This window comes from Melospiza melodia, chromosome 7, assembly GCF_035770615.1.
Source record: "Melospiza melodia melodia isolate bMelMel2 chromosome 7, bMelMel2.pri, whole genome shotgun sequence".
Classification (NCBI taxonomy): domain Eukaryota; kingdom Metazoa; phylum Chordata; class Aves; order Passeriformes; family Passerellidae; genus Melospiza; species Melospiza melodia.
Genome location: NC_086200.1, coordinates 31,220,537 through 31,238,788, shown reverse-complemented (window position 1 = coordinate 31,238,788; position 18,252 = coordinate 31,220,537). Strand labels below are relative to the sequence as shown.

Sequence of the window (18,252 nt, the reverse complement as noted above, 5' to 3'; positions counted from 1 at the left end):
TAATAGGATAAGAAGCCAACTCCTGGCTTACCAAACACAGACTTGGCTGAAGCCTGTGGGCTCCACAGCCAATTTTTGATATTTTAACAGTTTAAAGCAATTTCAGGAAGCTCAATCATAAACTTGTTTTTCTTCTTCTGTTTCAATTATTATTACACATAAGGTAAATTTCTCCCTTTGATGTCTTTGCAACAAACCCTTCAAAATGAGAACTACTGGCCATTTTGCGCATTAATTCCATTTCTGAACCAGGCACCAGGTGCTCACCACACACTGGGATCTCTGGTGGCTGCTGCCAAACCAACACAAACTTTTTGGTTGGAAAACACTCAGTGAAGGCAAAGAACAGAGGTGTACAGAGAGTGCCTGCCCAGCTGTGAGGTGCAGCCTCCATACCTGTCAAAGGAAGTGGATTTCCACACAAAATCCACCTGGAAGTTGTGGGTGACCTCCACGGGAGCTCCCACGCTGCTCCTCAGCTCGATGGCGATCTCATCACCATAATCTGTAGAACCTCGTTAAGTAGTAATTTCGAGCAAAAATTTGAATTTTATTCTCCCCAATTTTGGTGATTTTCTCCAGCAGTTCCCTCCCCCACCCACCCCAAATTTTAAATTAGCAGAAATTACTTTTGGAGATAATGAATGGCTTGTTACTGACTCCAGCTTTGGGCAGCCCTGCTGAGGCTCCCCAAGTAAAGGATACTGTCAGGAACTTTGATCACGTGCCCAATTCCTTTCCAGAGGGGGGCCAGGTCTCCCTTGTACCTCAGGCAGATCTCATCTCCCTGCATGAGGCGCATGTCTGCAAAGGAAAAGGGGAAAAAAGCTCTGAGCAACCACAAAACCCTTCCAGAGCCTCCCCAGGCCAGCCTCAGAGTGCTCTGAACTCTGCTTTTATTCAGAAGGTACAAAAACCCCTGACAAAGAGACAGCCCAGGTGTCCTCACCTGAATCAGTCTTTGGCAAAGTGAAATAAGCAATTCTCTTCTTGTTCAAGCCCAGGTCCCACCTGACTGTGATGTTATCTTGGGTCTGAGGGTAAAGAAAAGAGCAGCTATTATTTTCCTGAAGAATTGTTTGCCAACCACCACAGTCCTGTGCTTCAGAACAGTGCAGAAATGACAAAACTTTCTGTTCCCATGTCACCAAAATCTGTGTTCATTCCTGTGCTGGGTTCACAGCACCTGCAGAGGTGAATTCTGTTCTGAGAGCTAATGATGAGAAACAAAGTCCTGCTCACCAGCTGTGGAATTCTCCCCCTCTTCAAACACCCAGGAAATGTTTCCAGGAGCTCTCAGAACTCCCACTGCCCTGCCAGGGACCTGCAGCTGCTGAGGGGAACAAACAGCTGCACTTCTGGGACACAAGGTGGTGTTTGGGAAGGAAAACTTGAGCACAGCAAAGGTGACAAGTTCCCAAATGTTTCAAGCTCTTAAAACCCCTCACTGTGAGGGTTTTCCTCTCCTCTCCCTGCTCTCACAGCACCATCACTGCTTATTTCCCCATGCTGCTACACCACAGCAATTCCAACATTTATTTATTTATTGCACTCAGGGTTTTGTGCTGTGATTCCATGGTTGACCCCAGCACTGTCAGGGTCCCTCAAAAGGCAAATCTCACATATTTTACCTGAGATTCCTTGAGTTTCTTGTCATAATCTGCCTCAAGCTTGACCAGAGGACCAAATATATTTTGGTATTGATAAGCATCTTCATATCTAAGCAGGACATGCTGGGGTTCCTCATCAACACCAGGTTTTTCCAAGTCCTCGAGGGTTGCAGATGGATTTTCCTGGAAATAAAAGCAGAGATGTTTTGTTTCACAGTGTGAAGTATGAAAATTGACAGCAGGACTGGTAAAATTGTGTTTTACTGATACTGGGAGTGATATCTTGGTGTAACCACCCTTGAAGCTACACCAGGGCATTACAAATCGTATTAAACCCAGTTTAAATTTTAAAGGATGCACAAAAAACCTCTCAAAAACTCCATAACTGAATGAGCAATAATTCCCTGCACCACTTAAAGCAGAACTATTTGGAAGTCTTGATATGAGCAAGGAAAGTTGGTTTTCAGCTTGGGGAAGCTTTCAACAATTCCCTGAACACTCTGAGTGCTGCGGCACTGCAGGATTTAAACCTTGGGGGACTTCTGCCTTCCAGAGCTCCTAGAACTCTTGTCCTCCCTTGCAAACCCCAGAACTGGTGAAACCAACCCCTCAAAGGCCAGGCTGTACCTTCCAGAGCTCCTCCAGCTTGTTGATCTGCTGGGCCGTGATCTGGCGGGCGCGGAGCTGCTCCTGCTCCGAGGGGATCTTCACCAGCCACGAGAGGAAGCAGCGGTCCTGGATCAGGGGCTGCCACTGGGAGCTGTCCCAGTTGATGTCCTTCAAGCTGCTCTGGCTGGCACAGGGCTGCCTGCAGGACCAAGCACAGCCAGCAGTTGTGACTTCACACCAGTCTGCTGTGGAGGGTGAAAGCTGGGCTGGTGTGCCCCTGAAACTGCTCAAAAACCAGGGAAAACCCAAGCAAAACAACCCCAGGCTGCTGGGAAAATCCATTTCTCAGTTCTTCTTTCAGTATTGTGAGAAGTGTTGCTTGGGTGTTTCCAGGACTGACAATGCATTTGAAATATTAAATGTGACACCTTTGGAGGTGGTATACTCCATGAGGACTGTGCACACACAGACCAGAAAAAGAGCTTATTTCCCAAACAGAACTTCCTCCACAGAAATACAATTTCTACCAGCAACCACACAGTGACAGCACCCAATTAAAACACTCACAATTATAAATTTTTAGTTATGACTTCGCCTGTCAGAACAATTTCTGATTTACTGTGGCCTCAAATGACTCTGTGAGCTGAGAGAAAAACACCCTAAGTGAGAGTCACTGTTCCATGCTCCAGAGTCACTTCCTGAATGGAGCTGTGCCTCTTCCAAAGCTCAAAACAGAGGGAAAACCACCTTCCTTCCATTAAGGAATGCAGAATTTAGGAAAAAAATACTTTTCTACAGCACTAAGATGTTTGCCCAACACAACAGAACTCCCTTTGCTGCATTATCCACCTGCGCCCCTGAACTCTGTGCGACCACCCAAAGGGAAAAGGGCGGCAAACCAGAATATAAAATATATTTTGGGCCAAAATGCAAGCAAGGGCTGCTGTTTATAAAGGCAGCAGAGGCCTGTCTGACCTGCAGAGCAGAACCACCACGGAGTCAGCCTTGGCTGGGATGAAGCCCAGCAGGAAGACGTTGCGGCAGCCGCAGTTGTAGCACTCCAGGACCGTCTCTCCCAGGGGCCCGTCCTTGTGCAGCGTCACCTCCTTGCACTTGGCTCTCACCAGGTGGTTCACAATGTGGCTGCAGGCAAACAGCACGGGTTACAGCTCAGATTACAGCACTTTCACACCAGAAACACCTCTGTTAGCAATTAGTAACACACTGATAAATCTATTTATTGTGGCACGCATTGGGAGGATGTGGCTCCTTCCATCCATGCATGCAAGGAACATTGCTCAGAGCACGGGAGCTCTGAGAGCGAAAGCAATGGGTACAAAGTTGTGTCTGGCTCTCTCCACCCATGCAGGGAACATTGCTCAGTGCATGGATGCTCTGACAGTGAAAAGATGAGGAAATGGGTACAGAGTTGACTTTTCTGTTTCATGGTTCCATCCCTTACCTGCCAGAGGTGTTCCCACGGCCGTTGCAGAACCATTTCTTGCTGGTGTTGCAGTAAACCACACAGGCAGGGTCGTGGATCCCACAGTAGCTGCAATTGCAAAGGGACAGGCAGTGAGTGAGTGGTTATTGCTGAGAGGAAAATCCAAATCCAAGCTCTAGCTGGATTTACAGGGCACAGAAATAAGGGGGATGGAAACTGGGGAACATCAGTGCTGGGAGAAGCACCAAACAGGAGCCAAATTCCTGTTGTGAGCCACAAATATTTTAATATTTAATTAATAATTTAATATTAAATATTCTCAATATTTAATATTCCCATCACTGGGCTGGCTGAGCCTGGGATTTATCCCCCAGAGAGCTCTGAGCTGGCCAGAAGTGGACGTGGCAGCTCCAAATCTGTTCAGGAGCCCCAGGAGCAGCACAGTTTTGGGGAGCTGTTCCCAAATCTGTTCAGGAGCCCCGGGAGCACACAGGGAGCTGTTCCCAAGCCTGTTCAGGAGCAGCACAGTTCAGGGAGCTGTTCCCAAATCTGTTCAGGAGCCCCGGGAGCACACAGGGAGCTGTTCCCAAGCCTGTTCAGGAGCAGCACAGTTCAGGGAGCTGCTCCCCATCCCCTGTCCCTCTGGCAGCCCCACCTGCAGGCGTGCACAGGCAGGTCCTTGGTGTAGTAGGTGTCCTCCTCATCCTCCTCGAAGTTGAGCTCTGCCAGGAGCTGGCTGGTCTTGGCCACGTTCTCATCCACAGCTCCATTCTGCAGGATCCCATCAGGGCCATTCACCTGGATTGGGGTGCACACCCAAATGAACCCCAAATCTGGTGTGGCACTGAAAACCCCCCACAGAAAACACTGCCAAGAGCACTAAATGCACACCATTACACAGGGATCCCCATTACCAGCATCTGCTCCTGTTTTCCAGGATTATTTCACTCCAGCTGATAAACTGGGATACAGTTTCCAGGAGGAGATTGCTTTCCTGCAGATTGTATTTTTCCATACAATCCCACAGTCAATACCTGCTCCATCACCTCCTGTTTCACAGGATTATTTGAACTCCAACTGATAAGCAGGAAAACAGGGAGATTGCTTTTCTGCAGTTGCATTTTTCCACAGCCTTACATAACAAAATTCCATTTCACCAATTCCAGCAGCTGTTTTCTCACCCTTCTTTTTATCCCAGGGATCTACCTGGGAACAGGAATTTCTCCCACCTATTCCTGTACCCACCATGGGCTGCCAGAATCACAGAATTCTGCAACATTTGATGCTGTCTCAGCAACTTTCCACCCCCAGCCTTTCTCCTGACCAAACAAACTCAATTTTTGGGCACTTTTAGCACCAGGAGGTGTGGATGTCACACTGGGATTTTGGCATGGCCACTGCAGCTGCTGCCCCTTGGTGTCCTGGTTTAATTTCTCCAGCCCTGAGAGGCTTTAGCACCTCAATACTGAGTTGGGAAAGACCCCAACATTTGGTTTATTCTCTGCCTTCTTTAGCCAAGATCCCAGCAAAAGCTGAACAGGAATAAGTTTACCTTAATCCATGTTAATTTTGAGTGGGAAATGTGGGAAAGGTGCCACCAAAGTGACTGGGATATTCACAGCACAGCTGAGGGGAGGGCTGGGGTCATTTCCCTATCAAAGGGATAATTAATACCCCCAATGTTTGTAAAGTTAAGATTGATTTATAAATTCTAACCAGCCAAATAGGACAAAAATCACTCAAGGCCTTTGTCTCTGAATACAGTATTTGAACAACTTGGATTTAATGCAATTTCTCTGGGACGTGCAACTTAATTCTGACAGAAAGCTGAGAACACAAAACCTTTTGTAAAAGGCATCAAAAAATAAATTTAAAAGTTGCCTTCTTCAAGCTGTAATGAAGCCAACTCAGCTTATTCCTCATTTAGAGAGATCCACATTAAAAATTTAACAGCCAATTGCAAGAGTTAAAGTCCAAAGCCAACTTCCCACTTGCCCTGAGCCATCAGGGCCTGCCCTCAAAGCCACCAGCCCTGCAAATGAAATGAGGAGCATTTAAATAAAATAAATAAATAAATAAATGGGCTGCCTTTTATTGGTGTTATCTCCAAGCTCTGCCTTTTAATAGGAACAATCAGCCCAAAGGAACTGAAAGTGCAAAAGGGAAGATGGAAAAAGGAATCAAACCCCACAACCCCATGAGTGGGGTGAGGGCAAATCCCACCAGCTCGGTGTGGAACAGACTCTGCACAGGTGTCAGCACATAAATGCACACTTCAAATCTCCATTTCTTCCAATCTCCACCTCAAATCTCCATTTCCAACTGATAGAGCCATTCCAGAGGTGATAAACAAGGCCAGGTCTGGCCCAGGTGGGATTCAAAGCCTGGAGTTGATCTGAACTCCTTCCCAGCACTCCCAGGCATTCCTATTTTAAGATTGGTTGATTTTAATACATTTTTGGGTGCTCATACAAAACTGCCTTTGTGTTTTTAAAAAAGCAGCAGGGTTTGGGTTCCGTTTGGGGTTTTCTGAGGCAGAATAGGCAGCAGTGCCAAGGGCAGGAGGCAGCAGTGATGTCACCTGGGCTGTGCAGAGCAGCCCCAGCCCTTGGCAGGCCGTGCACGAGGAAGTGATTGCTGCACACCCTGGTGTGATGCCAGCCCTGCACTGAACCTGGCACGGGCAGTGCTGGTGCCAGGGGGCACTGCTCTGCTCCACAGAGTGTTGGCTGCAGCTCCTGGCACGGCCAGTTTGGCAGCTCCGGGCTCAACACTGAGGTGCCACAGAGCTGCTCCCAAAAACTGCTGGGGCTGCTCCTGTGCTGGCCCCAAAACCTTCCTGGGACACAAACCAGGCCAGGACAGAGCTGAAGGACAGACACCAGCGGGGACAGGGAGCTGGGGCTGCTCCAACCCTGGGAATGTCCCTGGAGGGGGTCTGGAGCAGCCTGGCACAGTGGAAGGTGTTTCTGTCTCTGGGACTTTGAGGATTTAGGTTTTCCACCCCAAATCAGGCCGGGATTGTGGGATCCTGCTGCCTGTGGGTCCCCAGGTGGGCACACCTGCTGCTCCTCACCCAGCTCTGCTTTCAGGTGCTGCATCCAAGCTGCAACCAGAGCTGCACCTGAACTCCAGCAGGGTTAGTGCTAGCACAGCCCCACAGCGAGGCTTCGGCACCACCCTGGTGCTGGATTCTCCCCACAGCCCAGGGAGCCCCCAAAGCCCCATTCTGGGCCGGCTGGCAAAGGCAGCTCTGCTGTTTGTGCATGCCCTGTCCCAGCGAGGGCCGTTCCCTTTCCCCTTCCCAGGAGGAAGCTGGGAAAGCCTCGCCCCGGGAGGGAGCGGCGCCTCCAGATGGGACCTGAGCAACGAGGATCGGTGTGGCCCGCACAGAACAGCCTTTGTTAGGGCTGCAGACGGAACCCGGCCTGCCCGGGAGCGAGCTCACCCACCCCGAGGGGCAACTGCAGAGAGCCGGGGGGCTTTGGGGTGCGGAGGGACCCTAAAACCCAGCCAGGGGCACCCCAATGACCCCGGGGTGCTGCTGGGACACTGCAGGGATCCCGGGATGGTTTGGGGTTCCAGGGGCACCTTCCCTCATCCCGGGGTGCTCCTTGGGCACTGCAGGGATCCAGGGGCAGCCACAGCTGCTCTGAGGGGATGTGGTGGCACAATAACTGAAAATCCTGCTCTGAGGATTTTAAATTCCTCCTAAAACACTTCGGAAAATCAATTCTTATGTTTGTTTATTTCCACTGTTTCCTAGAATAGAGTATCCTATAGAAAATGTTTGTGCTCTACTCCTACTTTTCGCTATCGACCATTAATCAATTGTAACGCTATTAAACTATTAATTAAATATATTGGGGAAACACATTCTTTTAAACTAAATACATCAAATTTTCCTGCAACATGAGGTGCCCTGCATTGCTCAACTCATCTTTTTAAAAAGACCCCAGAAACAGCAGAGCAGAAGTTTCCACCCCCAATATTCCTCAGCTCCAAATAAATTTTTTTATTTAATTAGCTTTAATTATAATCACAGGGCTAATATTTCATTATGCGAATCCAGATCAATTGGAGAAGTCATTATTTGAGATGCCAAAAAGAACGACAAACTTCAATTATCTGGTGAGGGCAGCAAAAATTTTGCCCAGAACCTTTTAAAAACCCCAGATGTTGTGATTTTATCAGCCCTGAGCCCTTGAGAGGGGCAGGTCTGAGCAGATTCTGGGCTTTGTTTTACTTCACTCCACCTCTCAGAGTCCCTCCCCAAAAATGACATTTCTGACATCAAAATGAGCTCCAGGACGACCACAAAAGTTTGCAGAAACTCAAAACCACCCTGATTTTTTAAAAAAATCAACATAAAATCCCTTTCTTTTAGCCAGGAGACAAAACCAGTACCTGAAGGTGCTCTCCAGAGCTTTTATTTTTTTTTTACTTTGACTTCAAAGGTTTTCAAACATGTTTAGACAAAAAAAAAGGCCAATTAATAATCCTCTTGTCTGGACTTTCAGCTTATGAGGCTGATTTTGGGGTGGTTTTTCTTCTCCTTGGCCACAGATTCCCTACTGGGAGCTCTGGAGTGATCACAGCCCATTAAAGGTTTAAAATTACATGTGATTAAAATTCCCTTTTAATGTACAGTCACAGAGATTTTACTGCTGGTAGAAAACAATTCTGATCTCAGTGGCCAAACTGGATCAATTCTACCAAATCTAAAAGCTGCAAATGAACAGAAAACAACCCAAAACTCTGAGCTCTGCCTCACCACCACAGCGAGCTGAGCACATCCCAGCTGTCACCGAGCACCTTCAGGCATAAAAATTGATTTAATTTGTGCTGGGATAGCCCCCAGGACAGGGGAAATCCTCCCTGGGCGCTGCCCTGCACACCCGTGGAGCTGCTGTGCTCCCCTCAGACCCAGCTGGGGCTGCTTTTGCAAATAAAAGCACAAAAAGCAGGTCCAGGACGGTTGGTTTGGGGATAAAAACTCACCCCGAGCTCTCAGCTCCTGTCTGAACTCATCCCTCAACACGTGGGTGATGCACAGGCATTTCATGGTTAATAATGGGATTCCTGTGAGGAACCTGAGTATTCCATGATCTTCAAACCGGACAAAACCGTGGCTTTTTTAAAAATACGGGAGAGTTCTTTGGTGTTTTTGTTGTTTACTACGGGCACACTGAGATTGTTATCTCCATTTCCAGCACTTCTTGGGAGCTGTAATCCTAATTCCTCCCCTGCCTACGAGCCGTGAATTGCTAAATAAATACAATTTCGTTTTCTTTTAGGTACCAGCCATCAGTTGTAATAATAAAAAACCCCAAAACTAAAAGCTGTTTTTGAGCCACGAGGAAGCAGAGCTCAGAACTTGTCTCGGGCCTGGCCCTGCCACACAACCCCCAAACAAACCAGCCCAACAACCGTGCGGCAAAGAAAGTGGAAACTGAAATAAAAAACCAACATTCACAGTAACAACAAGAAATTAAGGCGTATTTTAGAGAGGGGAAGTAAAAAACCGAATTTCCTCAGCGCCCAACTTCCGATGAGCAAACACCCCCAAACCCCGCGTTTGTTTTAAGGAGAAAGGACCCGAACTGACACCCGGCCCCGGTGGTTTTTCCTCTCCCTGTCGCAACCACACAACTATCGCGACTGGGCCAGCCGGCCCGAGTTTCCTCCCCGAACAACCCGCTCGGGTTCCGCCTCTGGGCCCCTCCACACGCGGCTCCCGCTGCCCGGCGGGCCCGAGCGCCCAACCCCGCCCGCCCCTTCCGGACCCCGCTCCGCCGCCCCCGGCCGGCCCCTCACCTGCGCTTCCAGCGGGCCCGGAGCTCCCTGCCCCGCGCCCGGGGGCCCCTGGCCCTGGGCCGGCCCTGCCTGGCCGGGCCCGGGCGGGGTCTGGGTCTGGCTGGGGAGGGTGAAGTCGGTGAACTCGAACTCGGAGCCCTGCGTGTCGGCGCCGAGCAGCTCGGCCTCCTCGGTGTCCAGGAAGGTGAGGGTCTGCGAGCTGGGGCCGTACGCCTCCACGCTCATGGCGGCGGCGTTTCCTCAGGCCGGGAGCCTTCGTTTCCCACCCCCCCCCAGCCCGGGCCTCCCCCTCAGCGAGCCCGGGCGGCCGCGCTACGCGAGCGGCGGGATCCGCCGCGCGCACCAGGCCGCGCGCCCCCCCCACACACAAAAACGAACCCGCCGCCGCCGCCGCCGCGCTCGGGCCGCACCGCCGGGCGGCTCCGGAGCCAACGGGCGGGAGAAGGGAGAGGAGCGGGGCCGCGTCCGTGTGTCCGGCCCGGTCCGAGCGTCCGTCCGGCCGCGGCCGCCGCGCGCCAGGCCCGTGAGCGGTGACGCGGAGCGCGCGCGGGGGACGCGCCGACGGCAGCGCGCGCGCGCGGGAGGGGACGGGGGGTGCAGGGGGGGGGTGACGCACACGTAGCACGTACGGGGGGGGGGCACGGCGTGGCCGCCAGGGGGCGCGCTGCCCTCCTGGGGGGCGGGGTTTGGTTCTGAGTGATGGGTGCGGCGGCCAATGGGTTGTTGAGATGGAGAGGGAGCGGGAGTGCGCGCCCCGCCCGCCCAGCGCACGCGGAAGGAAGGGGCGGGGTTTGGTTCTGAGTGATGGATGTGGCGGCCAATGGGCCATCGAGATAAGGTGAAAGAGGGAGCTGGGGCGTGTCCAGAGCCGCCTGGAGGAGGGCTGCCCTCCCACACACACACGGGGAGGGGCGGGTTTGAGGCTGAGTGACAGGCGTAGCAGCCAATGAGAGCGAGAGGGCGGGAGTGCGCGCTCCACCCACTATCGCCCACGTTGTCGGGCGGGGCTTATCTCTGAGTGACTGCCCTGGTAGCCAATGGGTGCTTGAGATTATGTGTGGGCTGTTCCTGGTTCTGAGTGACGGCTGTGGCAGCCAATGGGACACCGAGATGAGGGGCGGGGGCTGTGGGGGCTGAGGTGGTGGAGAGGTCACTGAGGGGGGTGTGGTGGCAGTGGGCATTTGTGAGGGGCTGAGGTGTGGAGAGGTCACTCTGAGGTGGCACTGGGCACTTGTGAGGGGCTAAGGTGGTGGACAGGTCACTCTGAGGGGATGCGGTCCTGGACAGGTCACTCTGAGAGGATGTGGTGACACTGGACACTCCTGAGGGGAAGGGCTGAGGTGTTGACCCCGTGGTGACCATGGGGTCACTGTGCCCACCATGATCTGCCAGCTCTGCCTGTTCCCTTGGAACTGACCCCCTGTTGGGGTTAAGTGGGAGTTGAGGATGGGGAATTTTAGGAATTCCTGCTCCAGCTGTAATTCCTGTCACACCTGCAATAGCCCTGAGTGAAAGCTGAGCTGATCTGGGCCTGCTGGACTGGGGATTCTCTGAGGTCAGTGACAGGACCACCACATTTCTACCTTTAAATACAAAAAACTTTGGATTTACCCTCATTCTGTTTGATCAGCACACAATAAATCCCTTTTAAGAGAAATCTGTGTGTTGGGAAAGGCTGGATATTCAGTCCCTCTTCCCTTCCACGTTGAGATGCAAATATATATCTTCTCATATAAATAACTTGGATTTTATATTGCTGCTTTTGGTGTAGGATAAAGCCCGGCCTGAATCAACGTGTTCCAGATCTGCAGCTGCTGGGCTGAAAAGATGGAGACTGGAAAACATCCCTGTCCTGGGAATATTGTGCAGCAAAAGGAGGGGAAAAAACAAATCCAGAGAATCCACTTCTGCAGAGAGACTGAATTAATCTCGGTTTTGAGTAGAATAAACTGTTCAGACCAAAGAGAACGGGAAGAAAGCGTGAAATAACATTTGAGGATGAAAGTGGAACCGGAGTGGGGTGGAATAAAAAAAAACCAGCACAAAGCCAGGTGGCTGCTCGCTACAAACACTTTTATTTATTAATAAACACAACACACTCCCGACATTTGGCTGCTTGACAGAATCCTCAAAAGCCTTGGCAAGGGATCAAAGCTGTGCCGGGTTCCCGTCCCTGCCCAGGAGTGACGGTGCGAGCTGGAAATGTCCCTGCCTGCCAGCACAGGGGACGTGTGGATGTGTCCCCTCAGGGTGGCGTTGGGGACACTCTGCTGCTGCTGTCTGAGGTGCTGAAGCTGCACGGCCTGCCTGAGCTGGGAACCCAAACTGGTTTGAACTGGGAGTGGGGATTCCCGTTATACCAGCCCAGGGCACAGACATGTGAATTTCGGGATAACTTTGCTCCATTGCAGCGCTGCAAGCTCAGCGGGCGCCTGGAAGCCTTTCGGGATAGAATGGATGCCCAGGCAGGCTGCAGAGCTCCCAGGCTGTGATTTTGGGGTGATTTGTGCAGGTTTTCTCCCTCAGATCCGGGCTGCTGCAGAGGAGAGAGAGGCTGTGGCTCACCGGGCCTGTGTGCTGAGCAGCCGGTGTGGAATTTAAACGGGCAAAACCTGGCACAGTTCCCTTCAGACCGCGCTGAGCTCCCCGTGTCCCTGCAGCCCAGCAGCTGGGATTCACCAGAAGAGCAGCAACACGGGTGAATTAATATTTAAAGTGTGTTTTGTGCTTGCAGGAGCGGCAGGGCGCAGGTGACTGTCCCCAGGTGCTGCTGAGCAGTGCCAAGCCCAGCAGCTGGAGGGAAATGCCACTTTATAATCACTTTATTCCCCCCCTGCTCTGGTCATTTTTTTTTTTATTTTAAAAATCACAGAATTCCAGGCTGGTTTGGGTGGAAAAGGACCTTAAATCCCATCCATTCCCATGGCAGGGACACCTCCAGGTTGTTCCAACCCCATCCAGGCTGTCCTCGGGCACTTCAGGGATGGGGAATCCACACCAATGTCTTCCAGTGCCTTTCATAATGAAGAATTCCATCCAAATTCTCCATTTTCTTCATTTTCTGTCTCTGTTTATTGCCCTTTTCTTTCCTTTTCCCTTAAAACCAATCCTAAATGAAAATGCCTTAAAATTTTACTTATTTCACCTTTATTGCCTTTTTCTTTCCTTTTTCCTTAAAACTAAACGAAAATGCTTTAAAATTTTAACTTATTTATGAATACCAATAAATGAAAAAACCAACCGAGTGGTATTCAATTTATTGAATGCCAGTAAATGAAAGAACAACAACGAAAAATGTTTTTAAACAGATTTTTTTGGTCTATACGCTGACAAAATTCCAATTTATTTTTTTAAGGGTTAAATCCATAGGGAAAAAAATTGGGATTGAGTTTTTCCGGTGCAGCTGGGCCATTTCTCCTGAGCTGCCACGAGAGGGACACAGAAGGAAAGCAAAAGGAGCTGGGAAGGGAAGGATCCAAGGAGCAGCTCGAGGTGGGATCACAGCAGCCCATTTCCCTTTTGTTTGGGAATCACAGCATTCCTACAGCTCCCATAAAACCCTAAAAAAAAAATCCATAAAATCCTAAATTCATCCTGTAAAATCCTAAAAAATCTTCACAGATAACGAGCTAAGAAATTTGAATAGTTAAAATGAGTTTTTTTTTCCCAGATTTTCCTCATTTCCCCTCAGCTTTTTCCCTTTAGAATGCCAGGACAGGGAGGGGTTGGGCTAGCTGGGATTTTGTTCCATCCTGAGCTCCTGGAGCAACAAATCCCCCAGGATTTTGTGGGTTTGGGGAGGTAATTCTGTTTATTCCCAGGGAATTTGTGTTTGGGGAGGTAATTCTGTTTGTTCCCAGGGAATTTTCACTAATTACCAGCTGGTGATGCAAATGCCAGGAAATCCCAAATCCCATAAAATTCCTGCATGGAACAAAGGCCCCATGAAACCCCCTGAAGTAAATATTGAATATTTCGTGGGCTCTTGTGGAATTCAAATCCCACGCCTGCAATGCCCTGGCTTGGAATTAATGCAGAGTGGGTTTTTAGGGACCTGCAGTTGATTCATCCTTAATGTCAGCAAAGCCCTGGCTGGGCAGGCTGGGATTGGGATGAAAATGCAGAGAAAAAGGAAAATGGGAGGGAAAAAAATCCTTATTTTAAAAAAATTATAACTTTATGGGCTTCAGTCTTACTCTTCTGGGACAGCATTTTAATATCACATTGAAAGGCCCATTGAGTGCTGGGACACTGGGTGGTCATTTAATATATATATTTATATAACTATTTTTATTTTATACTTATATAATATACTATTGTATTTATATATTTTTCTATTTTTGTATTTATATTTGATATTGTTGTCTATTCCTAATTGATATTTATTTTATAATTTCATATATTTATATTTATTTTTGTATTTTTATCAAGCCCTTCAATGCCAAGAATGTTTTCACAAGCCAAGAACATCTCCAAAAAGTGTTATTAAATAAATGTCAGAATTTCTCTAATTTGCCAGAAATTTTAGTGCAACAGGAAATGCAAATCCAGCTCTCATTTCAGTGGAGAAAATTCACAGAAAAGGGTTTTTCCTCAGGATTTGTTTTTGCTTTTATCCCTCAGCAAATTGTGATAAGTCTGATGTATTTTGATTTACCTGCAGGTTTAATTGGGGATAAATATTCCCAGAACAGATCACGGGGATGTAACACCATGAAGGAAAAGGAGGAGAAGATTTTGGGCAAAATCCAGGGATTTTGAATGAAGACAATTCTCAGAAATTAATGGTGAGTGACATTAAAAGATAGCAGATAATAGAAGATAACAGGTAATAAAAGATAAATAATAAAAGATAACAGCAGGAGATGCAAAGGAAATGAAACTTGGTGCTCTAAACCAGCTCCAAATGGACACTAAAATAAAGGAATAAATAAACTCCAATAAATTGGGGTTGAATATTAAAATAAGAATTAAGAATACTGACTTTCAGTAGGAAACTTGAAATCCTTCCCTCCAAAATTGTGTTAAAATTCCCTTTCCTTGAAAAGAGCTGAAACAACAGGACAGGACCTGGATTCAAGGAATTAGTGCAGGAAAAAAGCTTTTTATGGCAGAACTTGTGCCTGTTGTAGGTTCAGAACCACCATGGGAAGGTAAAAGTCACTAAGAAAAAACCAAGAGTTCCTAAAACCCAAGGAAGAGCTGCTGGAACTCCTGAATTTATTCAAGGAGATCTTTGGGAGGATCTGTTCCCCATTAAAGCTGCCTCTGGAAGGAGCAGAGTTGTTAAAAATCCTCAATTTCCAGAGCTCTGGGGGAAAACAAAAATAAAATAATTTAAAAAAAGGGATTTCTCCAGAGCAGATGTTGCTGGAGCTGAGCTAAAAAACAAAATGTGGAGCTGTTGATGGGCTCCAAAATGTCCCTGTTTGTTGGGATTGCTGGCAGCTTTCCTGGGCAGATGCAGGGGTTGTGGAGTAATGGAAAATGCAGATTTCCCACAGGGCCCTGGGGCTGCTGAGCCTCCCCAAAACCAGGGGAAAGTGGGAGATTTCCAGGTTATCCCATGGGAATTTGGGAGTGTGGGCAGGTTTGGATTTCTCCTCAGATTTTGTGCTAAAGCAGGTTTTCCATCCTGGGGCAAGGCAGAACACTCAGGGTTAAAACTGAGCTTGGATTTGTATCTTCAATGAAAAAAAAAAAAATCCCTTCAAAATCAGGAATTTTGGAGTCCTACCCTGGGTTTTGGTGTAATGGAATAACATATTTACATTCTCTGCATAGAAAATAAATCCTCCCAAGGAAATCCTTCTTTCCTGCTGTGGAAAAATCTTAATTTGGCTCTTAATGATGAAATGATGCAAGGAATCAATAATGTCAATAATTGGGGTTTGGCTGAGTGTCCCAACGTGTCCAAGCTGTGTTTGGCCACACCAGGACTTCAGGAGGGCTCCAAGACCAAACACCCTCACCCAAAAATGGCCTGAAACAGGAAAATTTCATTTTCTGGCTTCCATCCCTGAAGAATTTTCCTTTTCAGTCCCTTTTGATGTTGAATTTGCCCAGCTTGGCCTTATCTTTACCTTGCAAATTCTCCAAGTCTGGAAAACAAGGAGTGTAAAGTCATTTACGCTTCCACAGCTATAGGAAAAACTGGTGACATTTCATCAAATTTAAGTTTCCTTTTCATTTCTTTTTTTTGGTTTTTTTTTTTTTTTTGCTGAACAAAAATCAAGCAGAATGGAGGGACCCCAGAAGTGTTGGAGCTGCTTTGCCGTGGTGGAGGGCCCCGCACGGAGCTGTTTGCGGTGTCTGGGGATGGTCTGGGGAAGGACAAGGAATGTTTTGATGTTTTCCTTGCAGGATTCTGTGTATTTCGGGAGGGAGCCGGCCAGGGCTGCCCTCGGGCCGTGAATGGTCCCAGTGTGGTTTTGTGAGGCCTTCCCAGAAGTGAGGAGCTCCTTGGAAACGAGCCCGGGAACCATCAAACAGCCTGGGAGGAGATCAAGGGGGCTGTGGGCTCCCAGGCTGTCCCACAGCCCCAGAGGGGAACATTCCCACTGCAGCGTGGCCCCAGCGCCCTGGAGCAGAGCGAGCAGAGCAAACAGAGAAAACAGAGGCACCCTTGAACTCTGCCTGTGCCCCTACGTGCTGGGAAGGCTTCCCTTATCCCCCAGTGTTCAGGGATATTCCAGCTGCTCCTTTCCCTTTTCCCCTCATCCCCCAATGCTCAGGGATATTCCAGCTGCTCCTTTTCCTTTTCCCTTTTTCCCCTCATCCCCCAATGTTCAGGGCTCGTCCAGCTGCTCCCTTGGCCAGGGATGATCCCTTTTCCCTTTTTTCCCTTTTTCCACGTGGGCAACGAGGCTGGTGAGGGACCCAAAGCACCATCACTGTGGGGAAGCCATCCCCACATTGCATTGTGCTCTGTGCACAAACACAGGCACAGCAAACGAGATCAGAATATTCTTGGGAGGAATTGTGCCTTGCTCTTCTGTGTGCAGAGCAATGTGGGGCTATTTCCTGACAGGCCAAGGAACCAAAGCACCATCACCGTGGGTGAGCAATCCTCACATTGCATTCTGCTGTGGCACAAACACAGGCACAGAAAATGAGGTAAGAATATTCTTGGCAAGATTTGTGCCTTGCTTTTCTCTGTCAAGAGGAATGTGGGGCTGCACACTTGGTCCTGACAGGCCAAGGAACCAAAGCACCAACAGTCCCCACACTGCATTCTGCTGTGGCACAAACACAGGCACAGCAAATGATGAGAACTGTGTTTTTCCTTTCTCTGAGGTTCAGAGAATGTGAAACCCAGAAATATTCTTGGGAAGAGCCGTGCCTTGCTCCTCTCTGTGCAGAGCAATGTGGCGGCACAGGCCGGGCTGTTTTCCCTGATTTATGAGCAAACAGGAGTTTGCAAAGGGCCTCGGGAGCCTGGCCCAGAAATCCATGAGCCTGATGTCATGTGGAGAGGGCCCAGAACACAGAATTATTTTTATGGAGTTGTTAGCAAGTGTTATTAAAAAATTGAAATGTTCGGTTGGAATTTATTTTCTTGGCTATAGGATGAGGACAGAGCAAGAGTCCTGGAATGGATGTGGACAAGACATCCCAGTTTTAGGCCACTCTTCCTGGCTCCAGATGAGAGCATGGCTTTGCTGGAAGAGGGGATTGCAAAAGGGGATGTGAGGGAGGTCTGGAGCAGTAATTTTAAACAGCACTTCAGCCATGATGTCATTTCAGCTGAAAAATAATGTTCAAGTTTGGGCAAGCAGAGCCCAGGGCCAGCAGCCAGGGTGGGGAGGAACTGCAGCAAAATGGAAAGTCCAACAAGTGGAAGGTCATGGTGGAAAACCAAATCAGAATAACCTCAAAAAAAGGTGGATGAAAACTCTGGAATTTTCTGTGAGCAGGAGGATTCCAAGGAATGGAGGGGAGGAAGATGTTCAAACCCTGGACAGGGCTTTCACTGCTCTGTCTGGAAGTCAGAAGCCAAATCCTGGAGCACAGGAACTGCCTGAAGGATTGCTGTGACCCCAGACTGAGATCCCAGAGTGATCCCAGATCTTCTGCTGGGATTTAACCCAAATCCAGCCAAAAGCTGCATCCACTCCTTGCCTGGAGAGGCCAAAAGGCTGAAACAACCAAGGGACGTTGTTCCAGTGGGCTGTTGGTTTGTCCAGTGTCACTGAGAGGTGGCACTGTCACCCTCCAACCCACTGTCACTTCTGGAAATTTATAAATGTTACCTATAAATCTATATATGTTGGGGTCAGAAATTTAAAGTGCTCTTTTTACCTTGTGAGAGCTGCGTGTCCATGCTGTGCTATGTTGTGTCCTACAGGGGATCCCAGCTGGAACAGCCTGGCCTCAGTGTCACCCCCAGGAAAACCTCCCTGCGCAGGGAACATCCACCAGGCACCCAGAGCCTGCCAGGCCCAAAGGGTGAGGAGGAGCAGCCCTGCACTGTTTCACTGCTTCCATCACCTCCAAAAAGAAGAAGCTGAGCTGTGATTCCCCCGAGGCAGCTCCCAAGGAATTTACCCAACGTTCCAAGAAAAAAAAACTACTATTTTTCTTTATTTTTTCCCCCCACCTACAGAGTTGCCTGCAAAATCTCATTCTCACTGCACAAGAGGAAAAACCATTTTGTTGGGGAGAGCCCAGTCCTGCCCAAGAGCCTTCCCCGCCGCGGCCCCCGCTTCAGAGCTGCGGGATGGCGGGGCTCCGCGCCGCCTGCAGCCGCGGCCCCCGCTTCAGAGCTGCGGG

At 49.1% G+C, this 18,252-nt stretch overlaps 1 protein-coding gene and 2 long non-coding RNA genes across 4 annotated transcripts in view; 1 reads left to right on the top strand and 2 right to left on the bottom strand.

Annotated features, from left to right (window-relative positions):
• Window positions 1–9,749, bottom strand: part of UPF1 (UPF1 RNA helicase and ATPase) — a 21,170-nt gene extending 11,421 nt beyond the window's left edge. Inside the window, exons 1-9 of one of the 2 annotated variants that reach the window (XM_063161208.1) lie at window positions 9,481–9,749; window positions 4,319–4,461; window positions 3,682–3,771; window positions 3,195–3,362; window positions 2,238–2,418; window positions 1,632–1,793; window positions 950–1,034; window positions 706–804; window positions 397–514 (exon numbers count right to left, since the gene is read on the bottom strand). In XM_063161208.1, coding sequence (XP_063017278.1) covers window positions 397–514; window positions 706–804; window positions 950–1,034; window positions 1,632–1,793; window positions 2,238–2,418; window positions 3,195–3,362; window positions 3,682–3,771; window positions 4,319–4,461; window positions 9,481–9,705 — 1,271 coding nt within the window. In that variant the 5' untranslated portion in view covers window positions 9,706–9,749. The remainder of the gene's footprint in view (window positions 1–396; window positions 515–705; window positions 805–949; window positions 1,035–1,631; window positions 1,794–2,237; window positions 2,419–3,194; window positions 3,363–3,681; window positions 3,772–4,318; window positions 4,462–9,480) is intronic. The other variant, XM_063161209.1, reaches the window with a different exon arrangement.
• LOC134420830 (uncharacterized) lies at window positions 9,554–16,190 on the top strand. The gene is made up of 4 exons (XR_010028425.1): window positions 9,554–9,664; window positions 11,252–12,972; window positions 14,144–14,267; window positions 15,844–16,190. It is a non-coding gene; the product is annotated as an uncharacterized LOC134420830 (long non-coding RNA).
• Window positions 12,705–18,252, bottom strand: LOC134420831 (uncharacterized). The gene is made up of 2 exons (XR_010028426.1): window positions 17,782–18,252; window positions 12,705–13,040 (listed from the first exon to the last, which is right to left on the bottom strand). It is a non-coding gene; the product is annotated as an uncharacterized LOC134420831 (long non-coding RNA).